The 26,000-nt window shown below is 44.3% G+C and overlaps 2 protein-coding genes across 3 annotated transcripts; one reads left to right on the top strand and one right to left on the bottom strand.

Annotated features, from left to right (window-relative positions):
* Positions 1-2,466: 2,466 nt before the first annotated feature.
* Positions 2,467-11,245, bottom strand: LOC142917887 (speckle-type POZ protein-like). 2 transcript variants are annotated; one of them, XM_076062228.1, is made up of 8 exons: positions 11,133-11,245; positions 10,444-10,565; positions 10,110-10,261; positions 6,773-6,900; positions 5,811-5,988; positions 4,346-4,401; positions 3,791-3,913; positions 2,467-2,767 (listed from the first exon to the last, which is right to left on the bottom strand). In XM_076062228.1, the coding sequence occupies exons 1-8, from the start codon at positions 11,208-11,210 to the stop codon at positions 2,612-2,614; spliced, it is 993 nt and encodes a 330-aa protein (XP_075918343.1). In that variant the 5' UTR covers positions 11,211-11,245; the 3' UTR covers positions 2,467-2,611. The 2 variants fall into 2 exon arrangements, with proteins under 2 accessions (XP_075918343.1, XP_075918344.1); XM_076062229.1 differs by lacking the exon at positions 11,133-11,245 and adding an exon at positions 10,993-11,080 and having other exon boundaries at positions 2,469-2,767.
* A 5,434-nt stretch (positions 11,246-16,679) lies between these two features.
* Positions 16,680-25,763, top strand: LOC142917886 (hydroxylysine kinase-like). The gene is made up of 5 exons (XM_076062227.1): positions 16,680-17,594; positions 20,594-20,694; positions 22,103-22,283; positions 23,433-23,745; positions 24,419-25,763. Exons 1-5 carry the CDS (start codon positions 17,270-17,272, stop codon positions 24,591-24,593), a joined length of 1,095 nt encoding a protein of 364 aa, XP_075918342.1. The 5' UTR covers positions 16,680-17,269; the 3' UTR covers positions 24,594-25,763.
* Positions 25,764-26,000: the final 237 nt, after the last annotated feature.

The raw sequence follows: 26,000 nt of genomic DNA, 5'->3' as shown, positions 1-26,000 counted from the left end.
GCTACGTCACCACCAGGCTAACTACACTAATTACACCGTAACTAGCTCCGTAACCAACAGGCTAACTACACAAATTACACCGTAACTAGCTACGTAACCACCAGGCTAACTACACTAATTACACCCTAACTAGCTACGTCACCACCAGGCTAACTACACTAATTACACCGTAACTAGCTACGTCACCACCAGGCTAACTACACTAATTACACCGTAACTAGCTCCGTAACCACCAGGCTAACTACACGAATTACACCGTAACTAGCTCCGTAACCACCAGGCTAACTACACTAATTACACCGTAACCAGCTACGTAACCACCAGGCTAACTACACTAATTACACCGTAACCAGCTACGTAACCCCCAGGCTAACTACACTAATTACACCATAACTAGCTATGTCACCACCAGGCTAACTACACTAATTACACCGTAACTAGCTACGTCACCACCAGGCTAACTACACTAATTACACCGTAACTAGCTCCGTAACCAACAGGCTAACTACACAAATTACACCGTAACTAGCTACGTAACCACCAGGCTAACTACACTAATTACACCCTAACTAGCTACGTCACCACCAGGCTAACTACACTAATTACACCGTAACTAGCTACGTCACCACCAGGCTAACTACACTAATTACACCGTAACTAGCTCCGTAACCACCAGGCTAACTACACGAATTACACCGTAACTAGCTACGTAACCACCAGGCTAACTACACTAATTACACCGTAACCAGCTACGTAACCCCCAGGCTAACTACACTAATTACACCATAACTAGCTATGTCACCACCAGGCTAACTACACTAATTACACCGTAACTAGCTACGTAACCACCAGGCTAACTACACTAATTACACCGTAACTAGCTACGTAACCACCAGGCTAACTACACTAATTACACCGTAACTAGCTACGTGACCACCAGGCTAACTACACTAACTACACTGGGAGTAGCTACAACGGACAGGACCCCAGCTTGGGTACAAGTCCACGTGTTGGTGACTCTTCACGGACGTCGAATGTAGATCTTCAGGATGACAACAGCAACTCTGGGGAACCCAGCTTATATCCTCCGTGGCCGTGGCTGGCCCCACCCTTGGCCACGACCACCTTCTAGAATCCTCGAGCAGGATCTCGCCCCGACACGTGACCACCCCTAGCCCCCCCACTTGGGGACCCTGTGTAGACTTTACCAGTCACGTGTTCTCCGGGGTCAACCCGAGTGCCATGGCCTAAAGTAACCCGATTCCATGGCTGACACTCTCACACCCCATCCTGTAGGGGTCGGCAATGCACACCTGAGCGTGGTGTCACTCAGCGCTATGACTCAGCGCTCACAGAGCCCCTCTAGGGCCAGCACGACACCCGCATACAAGTGGTGTCCACGATGTGAGTACATCGCACACCGTGCCCCTCTAGTGCCGGCATTACACAGCGACGTCTGCGACGTCAGTACATCTGCATTCCTCTTTCCATCCCAGAGTAACTCTCAGCATGCACCGCTCCACGCTTTTTTCCTAAATACGTTTCAGCTTTTGTTCCATGTTCTTGTTTGATAATTCTTATTTATCACCGGTGCTATGGTATAAGCCATGGTCCTTGTGTATTCTTTTCTTACACCGAGCACTCCATCCATGCTTTGTTATACGCAGGATACACGACTGCAATATTATCTTTGTCAGTCTTCAAACTCGCGCAATCATAGTACTCCTGTTCTAGTCAATGCATAAGCTGTCTGTGCAATGAAAAATCAATCTGAAAAGTTTACCTCTTGAATTAAGGCCTTATATGGCTTGGCACATTCTTATCTTTCAGAACTGATTGTTCTCTATACCACTATCTGTAACCTTGAGTACACAGACACTGGACGAATACTCATCCTTCATGTTAAGGTAGACATTGCAGGGTTTTAGACCATTCTGTTTTTACTTAACTAAACAATTGAACCAAATTGTCCTGCCACCTAGGGACAATCACATCGAACGTTTTATTTTACACTCTCTCAATTGGGATATGTCGTGGTGTTTATTAGGTTGTAGTTTTCCACTTTTTCTACATATGTACTTGTTTATAGAGTTGTAGATGTATAGATGTAGCACTATATTACATGGTAAAGTTAATTTGGCCACCTTTTTGTGAAAGTAAACATATTTGCTTAAATTAACATTATTTTCAAAGCAGAGGAAAGTTGGTAGTCTGATGCAAAGTCTTCACGGTTGTTTGCATGGAGGCCACAGGTAAATAACCGCACCGTGCAGCCCAAGTTTTCCTGGTCATAGATGTTCTTTGCCTGCCACCGTTAAGTCTGTTTGAGACGCTTGCATGGAGGTCCCAGCTGTGGAGACTGGGCCGTGGCCAAGGCACGGAAAGCATCCACAACCAGGTGAGGGCGAGACAGAACCATGGACTTCCAGCCCGCCGTCTCCATTACGTCCATCGCATGACTGCAAGTACAAGTCAGGGTTAAGCGAGCTCCTAATAAGCAGTGTCTATAAGGATTGGGGCAAACGGTTAGTCTCCATTAAAAGGGACTGTAATGCAAATTGCCATGTAAGCATCATCAATGTTACGCAGCTCAGTGACAGTCACACTCTCACTAGACTTGCCTGTTTATTATGAAGTCAATGGCCCGGGCCTTCAACTGCTCTGCACTGTGCAAATCGGCCAAGATCAAAGTCTCTGCAACATTTTCCACCGACAAGTTTGTGCATAGTGCCTCCTCGCACATCACCTTCAACCTCTCTAATGCATACTTGAGAAAAGTAAAAACAAAGTGCAATTTCAGTATTAAGAACACTATTTTCTCTACCTATTTCGCTTGTATAACATTCCCTCACCCCATGAACTACTTTATAAACGCAGTATACAGCAGTCAAATGTTTGAGAATTTTCTTAAAACATGGCATCAACCTTTCAGCATATTTATGTTTTAAGTCATGTATTTATTGATCTCTACTATAATTAGGGGTCCTTGTCCTAAACTTTATTATATTGGTTACAAAGTCATGCAAATTACAAAGGAGGTGAGATGTTGTTTTCCAAGAGCTTAAAGAGTTTGGTTGTTAAGCTGATAAACAATGCAACTGCAAGCCACCATATTTCAACTCTAGCAGAATATTAAACTTTAATGAACAAAGCTTGAACATGCGACTTTATACGATTTGTATTCTTATTTCATTACAATCGCTTTAGGAACTATTGAATATGATGTTCCAGAAGGGAGAGTAATGACTCTTAACTGATTATCTGGCAGATCTTCAGGAACAGCAGGATATCCGTTTCCTTAATAAAAGTATATTTGTTCCAATTTATTTCTATACAGCCATGCCACATCAAACAATCTATTAAAACACGTCCCTTTATTTTATTACTAATTGTATCAATTGTTAATGTGATTAACAAAAACCCCTCAATACAAGAACACACAGCCAAATGGTTGCACTTAGGATAAAAATGCTGCATGTGAATGCACTTCAATGCACACGTACTAGCCTCTAGCATGGACTAATACCAGTTTGACATTCAATTCAATTGTGAAATTGCATGACAATTTATATTTTTTGTTGAAAATTCAATCATCTCCCAGGACATCAATTCCAAAACCTGAAAGCACTAATGTGAACATCTACATCAAATACATTTGCTATTCATATTATTTGTGACACGGGCTTTAGAAAATACCTAAATGCTGTTTTAATTTCACTTGCGACCTACAACTGCATACCGATACATCACAAGGTGGTGCGATCTCATGTTAATATTTTAAGCGTGTAACCTTGTCAGCAGCGGCCAGCAGCTCATCAGCCATCTTCTCCAGGTTTGGAGCCCTTCCCGTATAGACAAAACTCATCATTTCCTTGAACACGTCAGGCTCCACATCATTAATCTCCACTCGATTCTGCAAGGTAGCAACACAATATATTCAAATTAACTTCGGCATATATTGGGAGACGAAAATATAGCATTCAATTAAATAAAATAAACATCTGTTATATCTACACAACACATGTAAAGTGGCTCCATTAAAGTTGTATTCAACTTGCCGATGACTATTTATTGCGCGTAATAAATCCATTCTTGACACACATGCAATGGCCTTCTGTGAAATGTTGAATAAAAAATAGCTATAAAATACAATCTAACATTCCCTCGTAATGAATACTTTTTGATAATAAATAGGCAATGCGCCAAAAGAGTTACTAGGGTAATAGTTCAACATTTGACAGCACTCTCAAGAGATACTTATCAACCGATCCATTGTGACAAATGCACCTTGGAAATGTATGATCACAGTATTAATGTGCTGTATTAAGATTGCATTTAAAGATACCTTTTTGCTCTCTTCCATTTCATGTTCAAACATAGCATTAAAAACAAGTGACCGACCTGAAAAAGGTAAAGCAACTGTTAACAAATACAGTAAAACCTTGGATTGCGAGAATAATTTGTTCCGGAAACGTGTTTGTAATCCAAAGCACTCGTATATCAAAGCACTCGTATATCAGTTGTGATCACGTGACGCTAGGCAGACAAAGCATATACGTACTACTCGTATTGCAAAACCTCACTCGTTTATCAAATTAATATTTATTAAAAAAATTTGCTCGTCTTGCAGAACACTTGCAGACCAAGTTACTCGCAATTCAAGGTTTTACTGTACAGTGAATTGGAAAAACACCGCAATGTGGTACAGACACATTTAGATGTTATATCTAGAGATCAATTAATCTAGATACAAAAGAGGTAAAATCCAGATCCATATTTTATTTCATATGGCATATCCATTACAGATTTGGCAAACATGGACGCAAATAAATGTCCAAATTAGAGGCTCAAAACCTACACCATAACTGCATTGTGAAAAATGAATTCCTGCACAACAACGATATAGTGAAGTAAATAAAAACGGAATAAAAACTTTAGCAACAGGCTAATTAAATATGTTTATCTCTCACACAATACAATATTACATTTATATATGTAGTGACATCGCGAATGTCACTGTGTAAGGCCGGCTATAGAGAGGCACGGCGTGCGATGAATTAACATCGCGGGCACCACGTGGATGTGGGTGCAGTACCGGCCCGAGAGGGGCATGGTGAGCGCTGTCTGACAGTGCTGAGTGGCACCACGCTCTGCGTGCGGTGCCGACCCCTACAGGATAGGGTGTGAGAGTGCTGGCCATGGGAATGGGGTTACCAAGGGCCATGGCACTTGACCACGAAGGACACGTGACCGGTAAAGTGTACACAGGGCCCCCAGGTGGGGGCTAGGGGTGGTCACGTGTCAGGGCCGGGAACCCGCTAGAGGATTCCAGAAGGTGGCCGTGGCCAAGGGCGGAGCCACCCTCGCCACAGAGGATAAAAGCCGGGTCCCTGAGAGGGACCGGCTGCTGTTGTTCATCCTGAAGAATATACGTCCTACAAGAGTCACCAACACGTGGACCCGGACCCCGGCCAGGGTCCGGTCCGTCGTAGCTAATTCCCGTGTAATTAGTGTAGATAGCCTGGTGGTCCACCACCATAGGTTGTTCATGTGTTAAGGGGTAGTACCCTGTGTGTCGGTTGAAGAAGTGCGTCTGTGACTAAGTTGAATTCACTACACATATTTACTGATGTATCCTTTAACAAAAAGCATTACAAATTGACGTAAGCATTTGCCAGTGTTAGTTAATAAAATTCAATGTAAAACAGGAAATGGCTGTAGTTGATTACCCCAAACTAATTACAGTATCATTAATTATATGGTTCTATTGTACACTAAACGACGCATGTGTTGCTTGTTGTGGCACAGACCTGCCAATACGGCCTTGTGGGCTTTAAACTCCTGGCCACCAACACGAAGCAGGCAGTCAGTGAAGCGGGAATTGTCCCAGATCTCCCCGAAGTCAACTGCCAGCCGGCAATCTGGTACTTTGAATGTACTCATGCTGGATTGACCAGAAATGTTCACGGAATCCTGCACCACACTAACCTGCATAGACATCAACCAGCTTTGAGAAGGCATTTGATGATTTTTTTTTACAAATCCTCACTTAACTACACATTTTGCATGAAGATGTAGGCTTTGGTTCAATCAAGCAAACAAATCTGCACAGACATCCTATATCAGAACAAGTGTTGTGAATAATGCCAAAATAGAGGTCCGTGAAATGTTTTTCATATGAATCAATTTTCATTCTATATTTTTGTCAAGTTATTTTACACTGTATAAACAGTTTAAACAGGTAGTGAGGCCCCTAATTATGGGTTTTGCACAACAACAGAGGAAGTGAACAGCTCTTCTTGATGTGCTTCCTTTCATTATCAAAAATGCTTGTATTTTGTAAAGTATTTTAAAGGTAAAAAATATAAATCTGGCTGATTAAAAGGACCCCCCTAAGGACAAGTAACATTTACATCAAACTGGCTGATGTCCGAGAATAGGAAAAGGAATTCATGTGGCGACATTTAAACAAAACACTTTATGTAATACCTGACATTCTAGTTTATAAAAATGTCAAGGTTTAAATATAAACACTATCCAGAGGGAGAAAACCAAAAAAAAAATACGCTTGATTATTTAATTGTTGTGCTATGTTAACTCTAGCACCAGTGGAGGAAAAACGTGCTTGTAAAACTCATGTTAACAATTTCCTTGTATGGAACAGGGAAAGTAATTATTACAATCTTCAATTAAGTAGAATATTGACTCCAACTGTGCAATTGTAATGACTAAAATAGAAAATTACACATTAGCTGCAGCATGTCATACTTACTTCACCAAAGAGTGTCAGTTTGTTATCTGGAAGCAAGCTATTAGATTCATCAAGCAAAAAATCTCTTCGAATGAATTTTTTAAATCCCCAGTCTTTTCCTTGGAAAAAGCGGTATGCTCGCGGGCTCTCTGTAAAAAAATAGATTTCAAACAATACTCACCAGTTCTTACAATAAACGGTGGTAATTTCATGTAATGGGAAAAAAAAACTTAATTCTATTTTCAAAGTGTAAAGACAGCAATGTATTCTAAAGCCCTGCGCCACGGTGGCAGTCAACTACCTCGCCTGGTATATAGGTCATGGGTTCGATCTCAACCCTGATGCCTGTATATTTGGAATCTGCATGTTCTCCTTGTGGTTGCATGTATTTTTATCCAGGTCTTCCGGTTTTTCCCTCCATATTTATAAAAATCCAGAGTATTTGGCTATACATTTCCTCACAATAAGCCATCTCGTTAAGCTATCGTTTGTGGCCGGGGCACTTCTGAAAAAGAGCTATGTACAGTGAGGGAAAAAAGTATTTGATTCCCTGCTGATTTTGTACGTTTGCCCACTGACAAAGAAATGATCAGTCTATCATTTTAATGGTAGGTTTATTTGAACAGTGAGAGACAGAAAAACAACAAAATTCAGAAAAACGCATGTCAAAAATGTTCTAAATTGATTTGCATTGTAATGAGGGAAATAAGTATTTGACCCCTCTGCAAAACATGACCTAGTACTTGGTGGCAAAACCCTTGTTGGCAGAGGCCAGACGTTTCTTGTAGTTGGCCACCTGGTTTGCACACATCTCAGGAGGGATTTTGTCCCACTCCTCTTTGCAGATCTTCTCCAAGTCATTAAGGTTTCGAGGCTGACGTTTGGCAACTCGAACCTTCAGCTCCCTCCACATATTATCTATGGGATTAAGGTCTGGAGACTGGCTAGGCCACTCCAGGACCTTAATGTGCTTTTTCTTGAGCCACTCCTTTGTTGCCTTGGCCGTGTGTTTTGGGTTATTGTCATGCTGGAATACCCATACAGGACCCATTTTCAATGCCCTGGCTGAGGGAAGGAGGTTCTCACCCAAGATTTGACGGTACATGGCCCCGTCCATTTTCCCTTTGATGCGGTGAAGTTGTCCCGTCCCCTTAGCAGAAAAACACCCCCAAAGCATAATGATTACACCTCCATGTTTGACAGTGGGGATGGTGTTCTTGGGGTCATAGGCAGCATTCCTCCTCCTCCAAACACGGCGAGTTGAGTTGATGCCAAAGAGGTCCATTTTGGTCTCATCTGACCACAACACTTTCACCCAGTTGTCCTCTGAATCACTCAGATGTTCATTGGCAAGCTTCAGACAGGCATGTATATGTACTTTGTTGAGCAGGGGGACCTTGTGGGCGCTGCAGGATTTCAGTCCTTCACGGCGTAGTGTTACCAATTGTTTTCTTGGTGACTATGGTCCCAGCTGCCTTGAGATCATTGACAAGATCCTCCCGTGTAGTTCTGGGCTGATTCCTCACCGTTCTCATGATCATTGCAACCCCACGAGGTGAGATCTTGCATGGGGCCCCAGACCGAGGGAGATTGACAGTTCTTTTGTGTTTCTTCCATTTGCGAATAATCGCACCAACTGTTGTCACCTTCTCACCAAGCTGCTTGGCAATGGTCTTGTAGCCCATTCCAGCCTTGTGTAGGTCTACAATCTTGTCCCTGACATCCTTGGAGAGCTCTTTGGTCTTGGCCATGGTGGAGAGTTTGGAATCTGATTGATTGCTTCTGTGGAAAGGTGTCTGTTATACAGGTAAGCTGAGATTAGGAGCACTCCCTTTAAGAGTGTGCTCCTAATCTCAGCTCGTTACCTGTATAAACGACACCTGGGAGCCAGAAATCTTTCTGATTGAGAGGGAGTCAAATACTTATTTCCCTCATTAAAATGCCAATCAATTTATACAATTTTTGACATGCGTTTTTCTGGATGTTGTTGTTGTTATTCTGTCTCTCACTGTTGAAATAAACCTACCATTAAAATTATAGACTGATCATTTCTTTGTTAGTGGGCAAACGTACAAAATCAGCAGGGCATCAAATACTTTTTTCCCACACTGTAGCTCAGTGGGCCTTGCCTGGTAAAATAAAAATAGTTCAGTTTAGCTTTTAACTTCAAGGTAGATGAAAATCAGACCTGGATTTAAGTGTATGAAGATATAGTTCATATGGATTAGTTGAATGTGTTTGTGTATTAATAATGCTTGTCTTTGTAAACATGGTTGTGTGACGTGAGTTACATGTTAACATTACCAAAGACAACACCAAAGCAAATAATAAGAAAAAAACATGAAAGTTTAAAACAAAAAGATAGATTTAGACTCTCAGAAACATGTTAATAGCCTTAGCAAAGCACAGTAAATGTATGGATGTCATCACTTAAAATAGTTATCGCGCATTTAAAGAGTATCCTGAAAGTAATAAGGCAATTATAAAACAAACAATATGAACCACTAAAGCAAGGTAAAGGAGAAGTGTGAAATGGGATGAAAATGCCAACCTTTGTAAAACCACCAGAAATGAATAAAAAAAATGGATGAGAATACAAACAAAAATAATGAAGTTGTAATAAATAGTGAGTGCAAGCAGAAAAAATAAAGCCGTCACTTGATAAATTACAATGGAATAACACATGGTGAAGATTGTAAAACTAGGAAAAGAAATGTCCGTGAATGACAATGTCCAGGTACACTAAGCAAAATAAAATTATTATTGGAGGGTCAATATCATGGAAAACACAAAAAATATGTATAATGGCAACTTCTGAAGGTGGAACAGGATCAAGAGCACTTTTGGAAAATGAATTTGATAATGAAAAGTTGCAATGTGCTACAGGATGAAAGATTCCAATCTAGTGCATATTACCTACTATGAAACACTGATTACAAATAGAAACACTGACAAATGGAACAAAACTAAAAAGTACACAAAGCGTGGAGAGAAGTATGTTGAGAATTACAGTGAGAAACTGAAAGAGGAACACGTTGGTCAAATCAAAACGGCAAATTAGAGACATCATATTCACTGTTGTAAATATAGATTGGGCTTGGACAGGACACATCGCTAAATGGGATGGTTGATGGATGAGACTAGTGGTCGAATAGGAAGAAAAGTAGAGTACATGCCCAAGACGATGTCAAACGTAGACAAGGAGATATTAGATCAGCTCATGTGAAGGATGAGGGATGGTGTTCGTAAGGTTTATAAAATGTTTCCAGCAGTCGATAAATAATGGCTGATTATGATATAATCCTGTTACCAAATACACATATGACGTGAATTGATACTTAAATACAAGTAGTTTCACCCATAGCCTTGGTTTCCTCTCCCTTGGCATTAAGAATAGAAATCTTGAACTTGGCGTAGACTTCACTCTTGGGACAGCTGACCAATAACAAGTACAACGAGAGGTAATCTTTGCTCTCTCCGTCAAAACCCTCGGGGTTTATGCGTAGGCACCTGATTGAACATATGAACAAGACATGGTCGTTAATATTAGGTGTGTATGTACGCGCAGACTATATTACTAAAACAATATAGTATGAACTAAAACATGCACTATGCAAAATTGTTCTAGTAAAGCACCTCCGTGAGCATTGTGATTTTTTTTTATGTCATAAAATAGCCAGAATTTACTGTACCATTTCAATGTATCATTGGTGCCTGCTGAAAATGTAGAACTCTTGAGAACTTGGCCCATTTCTTCACGACAGAAGCTGAAATTGTTGATGGTCCACATATAAGAGAACTTCACGACCTTAACCTGAAATACACGAGCACATAACAGCTATAAAGCTCATTCATTACCATAAATACATGACCATTGACAAATCCCCCAGGTATTTCACCCACACATCTGAATATTGTGCTCAAAAAACACAAACTGTCTATAAGGAAAGAAACATTACTGTAAATGAAAGGGTCTTATTAGTGTTCTGGGATTACCTTGCATGTTCATTACTGCACAGCGTTGACACAACAAGTCTCAACATGTCATAGATTAGAGTGTGCAATAAAAGGCCTTTTTATTTTTTTTATTTGATAAAAACTTCTGCCCCTTTTGTAAAAACACACGACCAGTCAAAATCAGAGACAATTATCTAGTATAATGTTGTTAGTGCAATTCTATGAACTTTGCAATCTGATGTACAAAAATAGCCTGTACAATGATAATCCATAATTGCACTTACACATAATTATGAAACCATTTTCGATGGCTTTGCGACGAACAAAAACCGTGTAAAAGTTAAATGCATTAGCCATGCGCATACTTTGACCGGCACAAGATGGAGACCCGTTGAATGTGATTGGCCACAGGGGAACAAGTTACCTGTGTGTAGCACCAGCTTTCTGCGATGGGCGCATTGGACATTTCAGACGGAGGTGGGGGGCTCGGGGCCCTGGACATGTTTGCATTGAATGCGAGGGAAGTGACATCATCAGGTGACATTAAGAGGGAAGTGACATCATCAGGTGACATTAAGCAGGAAGTGACATCATCAGGCGACATTAAGAGGGAAGTGACATCATCAGGCGATATTAACATGTAAGTGACATCATCAGGCGATATTAACATGTAAGTGACTACGAGATTACGAGTTAAATGTTCTTGCTGTGGTTTTCACACCTGACGATGATTGCTTGTGTTGCGGTCGAAACGTCGTAAGAATTTTATTGTTTTAGATTTTTTATTATTTTATTGTTTCCCTTCTACGTGGTGACTTTACCGAAAGAACAAAGAATATGAATCGCTGCAGTCACGGAAGATTTAAATAATTAAATAAAGCACAAGAGATTGTGTCGCGTGCAAAAGAGAGTCGCGTAACCGATCACTCAGGAGTGGGACCTGCGCCTTTAGTGGCACCCCGACGTGAAACGAGCACACGGCACCAACTGTCCCCACTTCCTGAAACGGAACGGGGTTTTACAATCGATGCACGTGCAACTAGTCTCAATGATTGTTGCGCAACAGGAGTGCTTCAGGAGAGCATCAGCGAGGTTTTACTGTTCCTCCTCAACTGGAGGGGCGCAGGCTACAGCACAGCGGTTTACCACCAGGCACTCCGTAGTTTGGGTTGTGTGGACACAACATCGCAGGGCTGTGAGACTTCTTGAAGGAGGAGATGTGGCACATCAGCCTGTTGATGTTTTGATTTAAAGCTTTCGTTACTGCAGTAATTCATATTCTTAGCTCTTTCGGTAAAGTCACGTTGAAGGGAAACAATAAAATAATAAAATATATTGTGCTTTATATATATTTTATTGTTTTATTGTTTCCCTTCAACGTGACTTTACCGAAAGAGCTAAGAATATGAATTAGTGCAGTCACGAAAGCTTTAATTCAAGAGTCCATCTATGTTCTAAAAAGAGGAGTGGGGAGACCAAAAATTAATTTATGCTGTCTGAAAGCCACCGTAAGCATGAACAATCAATTAAGACCTGAAATGGTTTATCAAATCCTTCCAATGATTGCTAAGCCAAAGTCCATCTTCTCGGTTGAAATTGTCTCTGTGTTTGTATATGTGGATAGCCTCATGAACAAATCTCTCATGGTAGCCAGATGGATTGCAAAGAACCTCTGTCTTGGAGAAGTCAATGTCATGTGAGCCTACTGAATTATAACAGTGATCTGCCATGGCCGAGGTGTTGGTCCTACCGTGTTTAAGGTCTGCTTTGTGTTCATGAATGCGGTCCGAGACATGGCGTTTGGTTTCTCCAATGTAACTACTACCACAGAGGCAACTTAGTTTGTAGACGCCAGGGTACTGTATGTCGTGATAGCGAACTAATGCGTATAACGCTCCCACGTTTATAATGAACTTAGGTGGGTGACCACTATTGATTCCCATGTCACAGGGCTATACCTAATACATGAAAACTTGAAATGAAACTTGAAATAACAGACTGTTGAGGCAATTGCTGTTGGCGAGTAGCAGCGTCTATGAAGGCTGGCACAGCACACGAGCAGTGGGTGGCCAACAGCAGGCCCGGCCACCAGAGACCCACAGAGACCCACAGGGACACACAGAGACCGACAGAGACACACAGAGACCCATAGAGACTCACAGAGACCGACAGAGACACACAGAGACCCAGAGACACCCACAGAGACACACAGAGACACACAGAGACCAACAGACACACAGAGACTCACAGAGACCCACAGGGACACACAGAGACCCGTAGAGACCCGTAGAGACTCATAGAGACCCATATAGACCCAGAGTGACTGAGACTCGTAGACACCCATAGAGGCTCAGGGACTCACAGAGACCCATAGAGACACCATCACCACCACCTTCATCACAACCATGATCATCACCACCATCACAACCACCACCACGATCACACTGCACCAGGTACTCATTTAAAGCCATGCCGACCCATGGAAAGCGGTTTAAATATTCGACACCGTTATTGGTCGTGAGTGGGGAGGAATTGAACTCTGTTCACTGGGTTCGCAACACAGCGTTGCAAGCCACCACACTGCCGCTCCCCATTAGGACGACGCGCACGGCATTGACAACCTTGATGCTTTCGGTTGCTTGCGATGAAGTGACCGGTTAGCTTAGCCTGCCAAGAGCACCGAGCTGTACCGCTGAGACCATGGGTTTGAAATTCAGGCAACTTGCTTGTGATTTTAAACCAGGTTTCTCAAGCGTATTGCATTTGGCTAAATTCCAGCTGAGAATGAAAATATCAGTTTCACTCTCGTACGTGAAACATTTTTCTCGGTGGCAGGGCGTGTGGGGAGGTGCTGCTCATGACTGTTTGGGGGGGGGGGGGGTGGTAGTGACACGTGGCCCCCCAATGATCCAATCAAAATCCCTCATTTCGATCGGATCATTGGGGTTTACAGTGAGGGAAAAAAGTATTTGATCCCCTGCTGATTTTGTACGTTTGCCCACTGACAAAGAAATATAATTTTAAGAAATATAATTTTAATGGTAGGTTTATTTGAACAGTGAGAGATAGAATAACAACAACAAAATACAGAAAAATGCATGTCAAAAATGCTATAAATTGATTTGCATTTTAATGAGGGAAATAAGTATTTGACCCCCTCTCAATCAGAAAGATTTCTGGCTCCCAGGTGTCTTTTATACAGGTAACGAGCTGAGATTAGGAGCACTCCCTCTAAGAGTGTGCTCCTAATCTCAGCTCGTTACCTGTATAAAAGACACCTGTCCACAGAAGCAATCAATCAATCAATCAGATCCCAAACTCTCCACCAGTCAACGCCCTACCTGGTTGATTGACGTTGAGAGACCACGCCCACACACGTGATCGTCTAACGTGGTCGATTCCCACGTCTACACAGGAGGAATCGATTAATGAAGGTTCATTTTAGACCACTGTTGATTCCCATGTTATCCCAATGCAAATCGATTTTATTAGCCTAAGCCACAAATAAATCGGTTCCCATGTTATCCCAATTGAAATCGACTCATACATCCGTAACTCTATTATAATCGATTCCTAATGTTATCCCATTAGGAATCGGCGCGAGTATAGTTAATCGAAATTTAAATCGATTTTCTCTGCAGGTGACTTGGCGCAGCAGCCACGGTAAGCCGAGCCGATCGATACATCATCGGGTGCCAGGTTGTGGTGGACGTGGGGAGCGGTGGTGCAGTGGTTAGCGCACTGTGTGTGTGTGGGGAGCGGTGGTGCAGTGGTTAGCGCACTGTGTGTGTGTGGGGAGCGGTGGTGCAGTGGTTAGCGCACTGTGTGTGTGTGTTGAGTTTATGTGTGCGTTGGGGTGGTAGCTGTGAACACAGTGGGGACTGTGGTTAGTAGTGACAAGTACATTATTATACAGCAGTGCCTTAAACTTGTTATTAGATTCAAGTATAACGTTGCAATGACTATTGTTTGCTAAACATAACTTAACATTTTTAATGACTGAGTTGAGTTTATGCGTGCGTTGGGGTGGTAGCTGTGAACACAGTGGGGACTGTCTGTGTACTCAGTAGTGAGTAGTACATTATTATACAGCAGTGCATCTCATACACACACACACGCATCTCATACACACACGCATCTCATATACACACACACGCATCTCATACACACACACATCTCATACACACACACATCTCATACACACACACACGCATCTCATACACACACACACATCTCATACACACACATCTCATACACACACACATCTCATACACACACACATCACATACACACACACATCACATACACACATGCATCTCATACACACACACTCACATGCATCTCATACACACAAAGACCCCCGTATAGCCTTAACAGACTCGGGGCAATGGCTGGGAGCCAACACCTATGAAGGCCGGCCCAGCACACGATGGGGTGGGTGGCCAAACACCACGCCCGGCCGCATTTGTCTCCCAAGTGGCGATGTTCACACCCTGCACCAAGTACTCATTTGAGGCTGAGTTGACTTCAAAGACGGAAACAGGAATACTTCTTCACAATTATGGCAAATCGCCTGATGAAGCTGGTTGTAATAATCAGTGAACCGTCATACTCTAATGGTAAATGTTCTGGGTTTACTATCCAATACACCAGTGTGCTGAAGCAGTAACTAATTGGCACGTTTTGTTTACGTGAAATATGCTCTGACTTTAACATAGCTATTTCTGTGACCAGTTACAAGCTAATCACTCAGCTATTTCAATGCTAAATTCTATGCGAATTCCTTTGTCAAGGGGTACCTCTGCGGATGTGTATACTTTAACTTAGCTATTTCAATGAGCCATTTCAATGCTAAATTATATGCTAATTCCTTTGTCAAGGCGCTTTGTGTTTTTCTTCTCACACAGCTTGGTCGTGATCTGAGCGTGGCTTCTCTCACTCCAGCGCTGTCCTCCAGACAGTCTCGTCCCTTCACCTGATGAAGGCCGCTTGTGTTGTGGCCGAAACGTCGTGATTTTTTGTTATTTTATTTTCACCTACGTGACTTTACCCAATAGAACCAAAGAGTATATTTTATACTTTTTGCATTGTTTACAGTCTGGAAGCTACCCACATGGCAAATTTCAAGTTTGTTGCATGTCGGGAAGTATGCTAAACATTTCGAACAGACACACATATTCACAAATTTCCCTTTTATCTATACAGACGAAGGGGTGGGTGACAGCACCACGCCCGGCCGCCTTTGTGTCTCCAGTGGCGATGTTCACACACCACACCAGTTACTCGTTTGAGGCTGAGTCGATCTAGGGGAGGCCCAGGAGCGGTTGAAATAATCGTCACCGGTGGTGGCCGTGAGCGGGAATTGAACTCGGGTTGCCGGGTTCGTAGCGCAGTGCGCTAACCGCTACACTACAATGCGTTAAGCTTCCACATCCGTGGGTCACGTGACAGATTTGACGTCACAGCTCACTTGCCGGGCAAAAAAATGCATTATTGAGCTCCCCCCCCCCTCCTCCCCCCCGAAAAAACACAAAAGTGTATTTTAATATTTTTTGCGTGGTGTACAGTCTGGAAAGTACCCACATGGCAAATTTCAAGTTTGTTGCATGTTGGGAAGTACACTAAACATTTTGAACAGACACACATAATCACAACTTTGCCTTTTACATATGTATGGAGATAATTTCGGCCAGGGCTGCCCTGTGTCAGCGACTCTGAAAAATCTGCTGACACCCGGCACACCACGTCCAGCGTGTACCTTTCGCTATCGCCGTGGCTACCGGGGCTGTGCTGCCAACTCCACTCCGCACCAGCGACCCGGAAAATATTCAGTGACAGATTAAGCCCTGATTATTATTCACACAATTACACATCCAGTGGAATTTGAACACGTGATTTCGTGCTTACGGGACAAGGTGTTTACTCGGTGGGCCATAGCTGCAGCTCCCCAATGCTGCATAAACCCACGGTTCTTGTTAAAATTCCAGTTACAGTAATGCTACTTTATCAGGCACTGGCTGTATTTCCACTGAAATACACAAGGATAATTCTCTGTTATTACGAATCTTATATCTGACATGTTTAAGTGGTGCTTTTCTGTTCGGTGAAATGTGTTGCTATTAAATGTGATGCGAGCAAAGAGACGTGTTTATTGATCGCTGATCGATCGATTGACTTCATGGCCGAGCGGTAGCGCGTTGCAGATGTTTGTGGTACGAGCCCCACGACCACCCCGGTTAACGCTGTGGGTGTATGAACTGTAAATATTGCGGACTGTCTGCTTCACAGTCGGATGCTAAAGATCTCGGAGATGTAATTTAAATCAGTAGTATGCCACGTGTGTCGGCACAATTCTGTAAATGCGACAACTACTGTGGGCTGTCCGTGAAGCGTAGCGCCTCCAGGGTGTAGCCTCGTGTGTACGCTGAGCTTGTTTCGCACCGTACGTAGCCAACCGTGCTCATCGGAGGCGCCTTGCGCTGCACGAATGGAGCGGACGCCAACGTGCACTTGCAAAACCCAAAAGCTTTTTGATTGCCCTCGTTTTGTCCGTTGAAGACGATGCAAGCCGCGCTGCAGGACGATGGCCGCGAGCACGAGAAGCCGTGCCTCAGCGAGTCCCGCGCGGCGGAGCTGGTGGAGCGCCTCTACGGGGTGAGCGTGGCGGGGGTGAGCCCGCTGGCGAGCTACGTCGACCAGAACTACCGTGTGCTGGCGCGCGACGGTCGCCAGTTCGTGCTCAAGGTCACCAACACGCGGGACAGCCAGCGGCCGCAGCTGCTCGAGGTGCAGATGGCCATGATGAGTTTCCTGCGGGAGAGGGGCTTCCCCATGCAGGAGGTGGTGGACAACGTCAGCGGGAAGATCATGTCGCTCGAGAACATCGGTGAGCTGCGCCCGCGTGGGTCCCGGGAGCAGAGACATTGGAGAAGAGATGTACGTAATACTAAATCTTGTTCTACTTGATGTGCGTCTCCATCTCCCTTTGTCTCCCCCTACATGCTAAGGCCTCGGCACAGAGACCCTATCTCTCTGTGCTCCGTACGTTGTGTCTCTCTTTGTGTCTCTGTGTGAACTCCCTTCTACTTAGGTGTCTGTATATATATCTGCGGTTCTGTGTTTCCTCTCTCTTAAATTTAGCTCTTCTATGCCTGATGATGATTGCTTGCGTTGCAATCGAAACGTCGTATGCTATTATGTAATTTTATTATTATTATTTCTTATTTCTACGTGAATTTACCGAAAAAACCAAAGAGTCATTCCTGCAGTCACGAAAGTGACAAATCAAGTTTAATAGATGTACAGTGCAGTACAATTGATTTTGCTGCAACTGAACTCTGGCCCCCACAACATAGCACCACGCAGCAGCCTGTGATGCCTGTTTAATGCACGATTGTAACCCATAGAAGCCCTAATCCAGGCTCAACCTGCTTAGCTTTCAGATCTTATGATAGGGCACATTCCAGGTGATTTAGTCATAGGCTGATAGTAATCATACGAACACAGCATTGGTTTATACTTGCAAAGACAACGATCAATATCCGAGCATGAGGCGGTGGTATAATACTGGGTCTCACTCCACTGACGATAAGTGATGTAAAAGGATCGTACTTTTTAGTTTTTGTGAGGTTGGTGGATGTAACGCACTGCTTGTTGGTACTGGCCCAAGGTCCACATTGTGATATTTTGTAAATTCTTCATATATATATAAAAAAAAACAATGTTTGGTGTGTGGGATGAAACTGGAATGACTGCTCACAGCAAAGCCACACGGACGAGACGATAACATCTGTGGTGAGAGATCAGAAGCACACTTGCTGTTTTCTCATCTACTGACCTGCAGGTTGGTAGATATAATGTTTGTACAGTTCACCGACGCCGCCATTCGCCAACTGCACAGTGTGTTCCACCTCCCCACACCTCCGATGAGCACGGTTGGCTACGTACGTATGGTGCGAAAGAATTTCAACATACTTACGAAACCTAAATCGTAATTTTTGTTTCTGCTTATCTTCCCACGAGACCCTGAGAAGCAAACGTCAAACTCTTTGCATCGAGTTCCGGATTTGCTGACAAGGGGAACACGTCAAACCAAAACCATGTATTACATGAACAAGCATAGACGGGAAAGATATGTCACAAGTGATATATTGTAGAGATATGAGAGATTTATTCATGATAAAGGTTTTTGGGTGAGATCACGTTATTTATAAATGTGTCATAACCCTCCACCACCCGACACAGCCAAACAGTAAAAAATGTGTCACGTTGACAACACATAAAAGAGTTCACTACTTTAGCCCACCGGTGTGATGAAGAGTGAATCCACAACATTTACAATATTTGAATACGACGTTTCGCTGGTAATTACATCCAGCATCATCGGGCAATTCGCCAGAATGGTGAAGCCCTCACTTGCTCCCGGTCTTAAATAGAGCAGCAGGGTGATGTCATCATTTAACTCATTCAGAGAGAGATTTAATCAGAAATATGATATTTATATGGAAGAGATAGGAGAAAGATCTATCCGCAAGAGGAGAGATTTAGAGAAATGCAAACATGTCGATACAGAGCTTATCTCTCCCCCACACCCACTCCGGCCTCCTGCATCGCATCACTTCTATTAATATTATTATTGTAATCATCATCGTTACACTTGTTTTCACAGCAGAGCCTCACTGAGTATCGGGAGGGTCTTGTCAAACTTTTCAGTTGGGGGGAGGGCGCGGGGGCGACGGTTGTCGTGTGTAATTTCAAGTGAGTATTGCTGACTGAGACATGTACTTAATTAGTTCTTGTAAGGCGTGGCGGGATAGTTGTCCTGTAGACCAGAATGAATTAATTTTGGTGGTTCGGGCTTGGCCCACGGGCTGTTGTTGGGACAACACTGGGCTGCTAAACATTTGTAAAGCAAAGTGCTTCATAGCTCATCGGATTCCTCCAGTAAAAGTACATATTCTGATTATAATGCCTGGGCTAGCAGCGCTCCTTTAAACCCAGGCTCGGGGTTCATCGCGTGAGCTGACATCGCCGCCCAACGCCGTGTTTGGAATGCGAAGATCACGGAATGCCGCTGACCCTTATATTTACGTGATGGAACGAGCGATAAAAGTCGCCTCCTGATGCAGATGGGGCCCCCATTCACCCTGCTCCTAAGTAATTTGCTCAAGCTGAACCCAGGGAATTCAGCTAGACTCGTGGTGCTGACGTATCCATTCTGGCCCGAACCTGGGCGAATTGCCCCCGGTTCCGGCCAGCGTGCGCTAAGGCGTTAGGGTTGCGTGCCACGTTGCAACTTTGGCGGATGCCTTACGCATGGGTGTGGTGAGGTATTATTCCTCTCAAATGCTTTATTTAGCTACAGCGGTTTAGACAACAAGGCCATATAGGAATGCGAATTTCGGAATGCATTCTTGTTATTAATTTCTGCGTTAATAGTATCGTGAAAGAAAGTCATGAGGAAAAAATCACTCCAATTTACTATTGTTGGGGGGGGGGAACAGAAATACTCGATTCAAGTTGCTTGAGAGATTGGCGTTTTAAAGACTACACGAATTTTATGTGCGTTATATATGGGACTTAGCACGTTCATTATTGTTATTAACCATTTAATGCTGAGCAGCAAATTGTCGCTTAATTTCCTAAAAAAAGAATAGTAGCCTTGGCTATCAGTTGAGCAATTCATCAGAGACCCTGTGTAGTATAGCACGTGGGTAATGAACACAGGGCGCAAAGTGGTGAGTTGACACTTTGGCCAGACCTTGGAGGTTCCGATATCAGCTTCCAAACAGCTTTTTATGTTCCAGCAAAAGGAAGCGACGGTGAGATTTCACTAACCGTGGTGACCTCTTGACCTCGGTGGCGACTCCTGCTGTGAATTCTCAGACTGCGGCGAAGGAGAGAAGGAGTTCAACGTGCGGCTGCTCACGTACCTGCCCGGCGTGCCGCTGTCCAGGGTGCTGGCAGATGGCAGCCTGTACTACCAGGTGGGCAAGCTGGCAGCGAGCATCCACCAAGCCCTGCAGCAGTTACGAGCGCACGAGCGCCTCTTGACAGGTGACGTGAGACTGCAGGGATTCATATTCTTGTTGCTTTCGGTAAAGTCACCACGTAGAAGGGAAACAATAAAATAATAAAAAATATAAAACAATAACATTCTCACGACGTTTCGACTGCAACACAAGCAATCGTCATGAGGTGTGAAAACCACAACAAGGAAATAAATAAAAAATTCTTGTTGTGGTTTTCACACCTGATGATGATTGCTTGTGTTGCAGTCGAAACGTCGTGAAAATTCTATTGTTTTATATTTTTATTATTTTATTGTTTCCCTTCTACGTGACTTTACCGAAAGAAACAAGAATATGAGAATATTCGCCAAAGTAAAGAGGCAAAAAAGAAATAACTCGCAAATTACTTCATTGGGAAATGCGGAGCGATAGTTTCCCCAACCCCTTACTGCGACAATCTTAAAAAAAAAGTCTTGAGTCTCGGCGAGCCTTTTCTCTCGGTAAGCAAGTGTAATGTGACGTAACGAGCCCACTCGCTCAGAACGTACGCAGCTGTTCATAATTAGCAATGTGAGAGTCCTTCCAAGTGATCGAATGGCTGGTTTTCAAGCAACGTATTTTTGTTTCCCCCCCCCCCAAATTTTATTCCAAGCGTCGGGGTGGAGCGGTGGCGCAGTTGTGCGCACACTGCGCTACGAACCCGGCCACCTGAGTTTTATTTCCGGCCACGCCTAACATTCGTGGCAAGTGATATCTGAACCAGTCCTGCCCACCCCCCCTTGTCCTCTATCCTTCACCAACCTACACTGACCAGTTTGGCGAAGTATGGTCAAACACCCTACATGACCAACACTGAATACGGCAGTGCCTTGATAAGGGCTGTATGAGTTGTGCTAATTGGTGCCATGTCATGAGATGGAAAAAAACATCTCATTCTGTGCATCACCTCTGGTTATAGAATGGCCCGCAGAAGGTGATCTCACAAAACTACTTCTCAGATCCATTCAAGTGTCCTGTTACTCACAAATACCAATCAAACATTTGCCAGCCGCACGCAGGACTTGGGCAAGGATTCATACTCTTTGGTTTTTTCGGTAAAGTCACGTAGGTAAAACTATAAAATGATAGAATTTTTAAAAATGTAGTTGTTTTTTCATTTATTCTTTTATTTTATAGTTTTACCTACGTGACTTTACCGGAAAAAAAAAACAAAGAGAAAATAATAAGTCAAGGAGAACATCTTTTTTGAAACGAAGACTATCCTTTGCTAGCTTGACGTTTTGCTGCCTTTAACTTACATGTGTACTCAACTGGCCAATGCGATGTTAATCTCGTATTGCATTTTTTGTCATCTTACCGCCTTCGTTTTTAAACATCTGCATAGTTTGAGCACCCGTTCCTGCACTCCCTGCAACGAGACGATTTCATCTGGAACCTGTCAAACACCCACCTGCTCGAGCCCTACCTCTTCACTCTGGACGGCGACCCCAACCAGGGTCTGGTCAGGGAGGTCATCGCCAAGTTCCGCGAGGAGATCCAACCCAACCTGCACAAGTTTACCAGATGTACGCTCGCCTCGCAGCTTCACCCGGGACGTAGCTCCATGCCTCAGGGGGCGAGGGGCGCTTCAGGCCACCGACGAGGCCTTGAAGCCACGACGGGTGCCGCGTACGTGTGTACGTTGAACTTCTTTCGCACCGTACATAGCCAACCGTGCTAATCGGAGGTGCGGGGGAAGGACAACAAACTAAACACAAAAAATCAGTTCAAAAATAAATTAGTGTTCAATCTAGGTTTAAAAGTGCATAGCTCCAGTGCCTTCCTAATATCGGAAAGAAGAGCTTTTCAGACGGCCGCAGAAGTGCATCTGAAAGCGCGCGATGCGGTGACCGTCTTTGTTTGTTCGATGGTTAGCCAAAAGCCGCTGCGAGGATCACCCGAATTCGCGTGATGGTTTATGCTGCTTGACGAGATCAGCAAGGTATTGTGATTCATTTGTGGCAAGCATTTTCTTTGCAATGTGCTTTACGTGATTACTTTTACCCAGCATACACAGATGCATTACAAGGCATGCATGTAATGGGGGACACTCGCACAGACACTGATCACAGGTGAAATCAAATGACAGGGTTATTACATTCAGACGCTACTGTATATAAATCATAATTGTAATTTCTACCAAATCATTTTTCAATGGATGCTAAATTGTGTTCAACAGTTTTTGTTACACATATCCTCATAATAATAATGTACAGCCCTTTGTCAATGCACTATCTGGACGAAGGCATTCCCAGGCTGTGTAGGGTCATGGGGGTTGTTTTGCCTCCTTCACCATGCTGGTCGGTGAGGAGGTAGGTAGGATCCCAGGACTGGTTCAGATATCAGTGATGTTCTCCATGGCCGGGAATCAAGGGCTCGTGATGCGGTGTGCATACCACTACACACCGCTCCATATCTTGCCCCCGTGCAGGGTTGTACGACGCTGGTGGGTTATTGTAATTCTGTGCCTTTGAAGGCAGGAGAAGAAGTCGGTGATTCACTGAGACTCTGCGGGGGCCGTTCTTAGACTCGCACACGCGGCTTGCGCAACACCAATCGTGCGGCCGGAATAAAAACGGCACGGGCACGAACGATGACGACGGCGACGAGGGGAGGACGGTCAACAATAAAAGACAACGGACGAAATCAAATTCGACGTTTCCCCCTCGCCGCAGGCATAATCCACGGTGACTTCAATGACGACAACATCCTGGTGCAGGAGGTGGCCGCGGGAAGCGAGCAGCAGCAGCAGCAGCAGGGGCCCAAGTCGGCGGAGGGAGCGCCGCGGCACCGCGTCTCCGGCATTGTGGACCTCAACTCGATGATGTTCGGCTACCACGTGTACGACCTGGCCATGGCCATCATGTACATGATGGTGGAGAGCGGAGAGGCGATGGAAGCCGGGGGTCACGTCCTGGCCGGCTACGAGAGCGTGCAGGCCCTCACCGAGGACGAGAGGAGGGCCGTTTACTTCCTGGTGGCGTGCAGGTGAGAGCGGAGGTGGGGAGGGGGGCCGGGGCAGGTCGGGTCGGGTCTGCCCGGATCGCCGTTGGCCGCATCGGGAAACGTTGGCTTCAAAAACCTGTGGCGGTTGCGTAACGAGAATTAATCCAGGTCTGGCGAGAATCCGATAAACTCGATGATTGTGCGGCAAAAAAAACACGTGCTTTATTATTTATTTAAAGCTCTTCATCAGACCAATGATGAATGAAGGTCTTGCCAATGCCATGTCGATCGTCGCGGTGGTTGACCATACTTCACCATGCTGGTTAATGTGTATTGGTGAACGGGGGGGATCAGTAACAGTTTAGACATAATAATGCTGATTACCATGATGTTGCTAACAGCACTTCTACGGATGCTGCTGATGGTGATGATGATTATAGAAAAGACACTCATAGCAATGTTGTTTACGATCATGTTGCTGATCACGCTGCTGCTGCTGCTGCTGGAGACGAGGAAGATGAAGACGGCGACTTTCCTTCTGCTGGCACTTCTGCTGCTGACCACGAGACTTGATCCAACTATGGCTGCGATTCCTGGACGCTAAAATCCCAGCCGATCAACAAGTCGGCAGCAAAAACCCTCTTGAATAACAAACGATATTAACCGTCACGACAGCAACGGCGACAACAACAACATGGTCTACTTTTCCCCGCAGGTTCTGCCAGTCGCTGGTCATGGCCCGCTACACGATCCTGCGATACCCGCAGAACGCCGACTACCTGCTGATAACGGCGCGCACCGGCTGGGTGAAGCTACGCGAGCTCTGGACCAGGGGCCTGGAGGACATGCAGAGGCTGTGGTCCGATGTTGCGGCACGGTACAGAAACTAGAACCGCGGTGGAGATCAAGACGGACGGCGAGGAGAGAGAAGGGGGAGTTTGGGGTGGGGGGGGGCCCACCGTGAGACACGTCCTCCCACTCGCCCCACCGGTACCTCCCGAGGCTTCGCAAGGAACCGGTTTCAACTTGAACGTGGCGCCGTTGGTTTTGGACACGTGCGATCTTTGAATACGGAATCTGAAAAATGTGAATTGCTCATGCCAGGCACTTAATGCATAGGGGAGGTTTTTCGTGGCTTCAGGTTAGGAACGTATTGTTGCTGCATCCAGCGCTGTTGACAAAACGGCGTTCACATGCGCATCCGTGGGTGATAATAATAAAATAGTACTGTCAGAATATTTGTTTCCCGTTCATTTACTCAGGAAATCCTGACTGTTTCTGAGATTTTGTATTCATGAAGTTCCAGCGTTCAGATGTTCGACCAATTCCTTTGTAGCTTGTTTGGCTCGTGAGAGGAAACCGGAGTAACTCGGAGATTACCTGTGCATACGAAAGGTGGTGGGGGGGGGGGGTAACACTCGACAACTGCATAGATGTTTTATATTTTTATTATTTTATTGTTTCCCTGCTACGTGACTTTACCGAAAGAACCAAGAATATAAAAAGCGTTACCGTACACCGACATCTGTTGGCCAACTTGCAGCGCAAGGCCTAAAACGTCTGCTTTTCCCAGACAGTCTTCAAATTAAGCACTCAACCCAGGCTCTTCCCCGGTTGAGCTTCAAAGATCTGACGAGATTTGGTGCATTCTGGGTTAATTTTGTTATTTTGTGAGTTGCAGTTGCATTCAGATATTTTTTTAATCTAAACTACAGTTGACCTTAGAACCCTCAGACATGGGCGTGGGGAGTCCTGGCCTCGTGAAAGATCAGTCGACTTTCTTGCGTTGCCATGACCTTCCACTCGGCGGACTTTGGGAACGGTAGTGGGGTGGGGGTGGTGGGTGTTTGATGATTTTGCTGTAAAGGTTTCCTCTACAAAAGTGGGACACTCCTGGGTTTTGCCACCAAGTACTAAGTCATGTTTTGCAGAGGGGTCAAATACTTATTTCCCTCATTAAAATGCAAATCAATTTATGAAATTTTTGACATGCGTTTTTCTGGATTTTTGTTGTTGTTATTCTGTCTCTCACTGTTCAAATAAACCTACCATGAAAATTATAGACTGATCATTTCTTTGTCAGTGGGCAAACGTACAAAATCAGCAGGGGATCAAATACTTTTTTCCCTCACTGTAAGTTCGATTACAGGGAATGACTATAACATGAATTGAAAGCGATATCTGGACCCCTTCAAACAAACCGCATTGACCAGTGTGGTGCAGTATGGTCAAGTAACCCATATAATATGGGGAAAGGCATCATCCAGCAGTGGATTGATCTGAGGCTGTGAAAATTG

This window comes from Petromyzon marinus, unplaced genomic scaffold, assembly GCF_048934315.1.
Source record: "Petromyzon marinus isolate PM22_M1 ecotype Great Lakes invasive population unplaced genomic scaffold, UKy_Petmar_22M1.pri1.0 PM_G_Scaffold_54, whole genome shotgun sequence".
Taxonomy (NCBI): domain Eukaryota; kingdom Metazoa; phylum Chordata; class Hyperoartia; order Petromyzontiformes; family Petromyzontidae; genus Petromyzon; species Petromyzon marinus.
The sequence above is the reverse complement of the archived record's forward strand: the minus strand, read 5'-3'. Positions and strand labels throughout refer to the sequence as shown.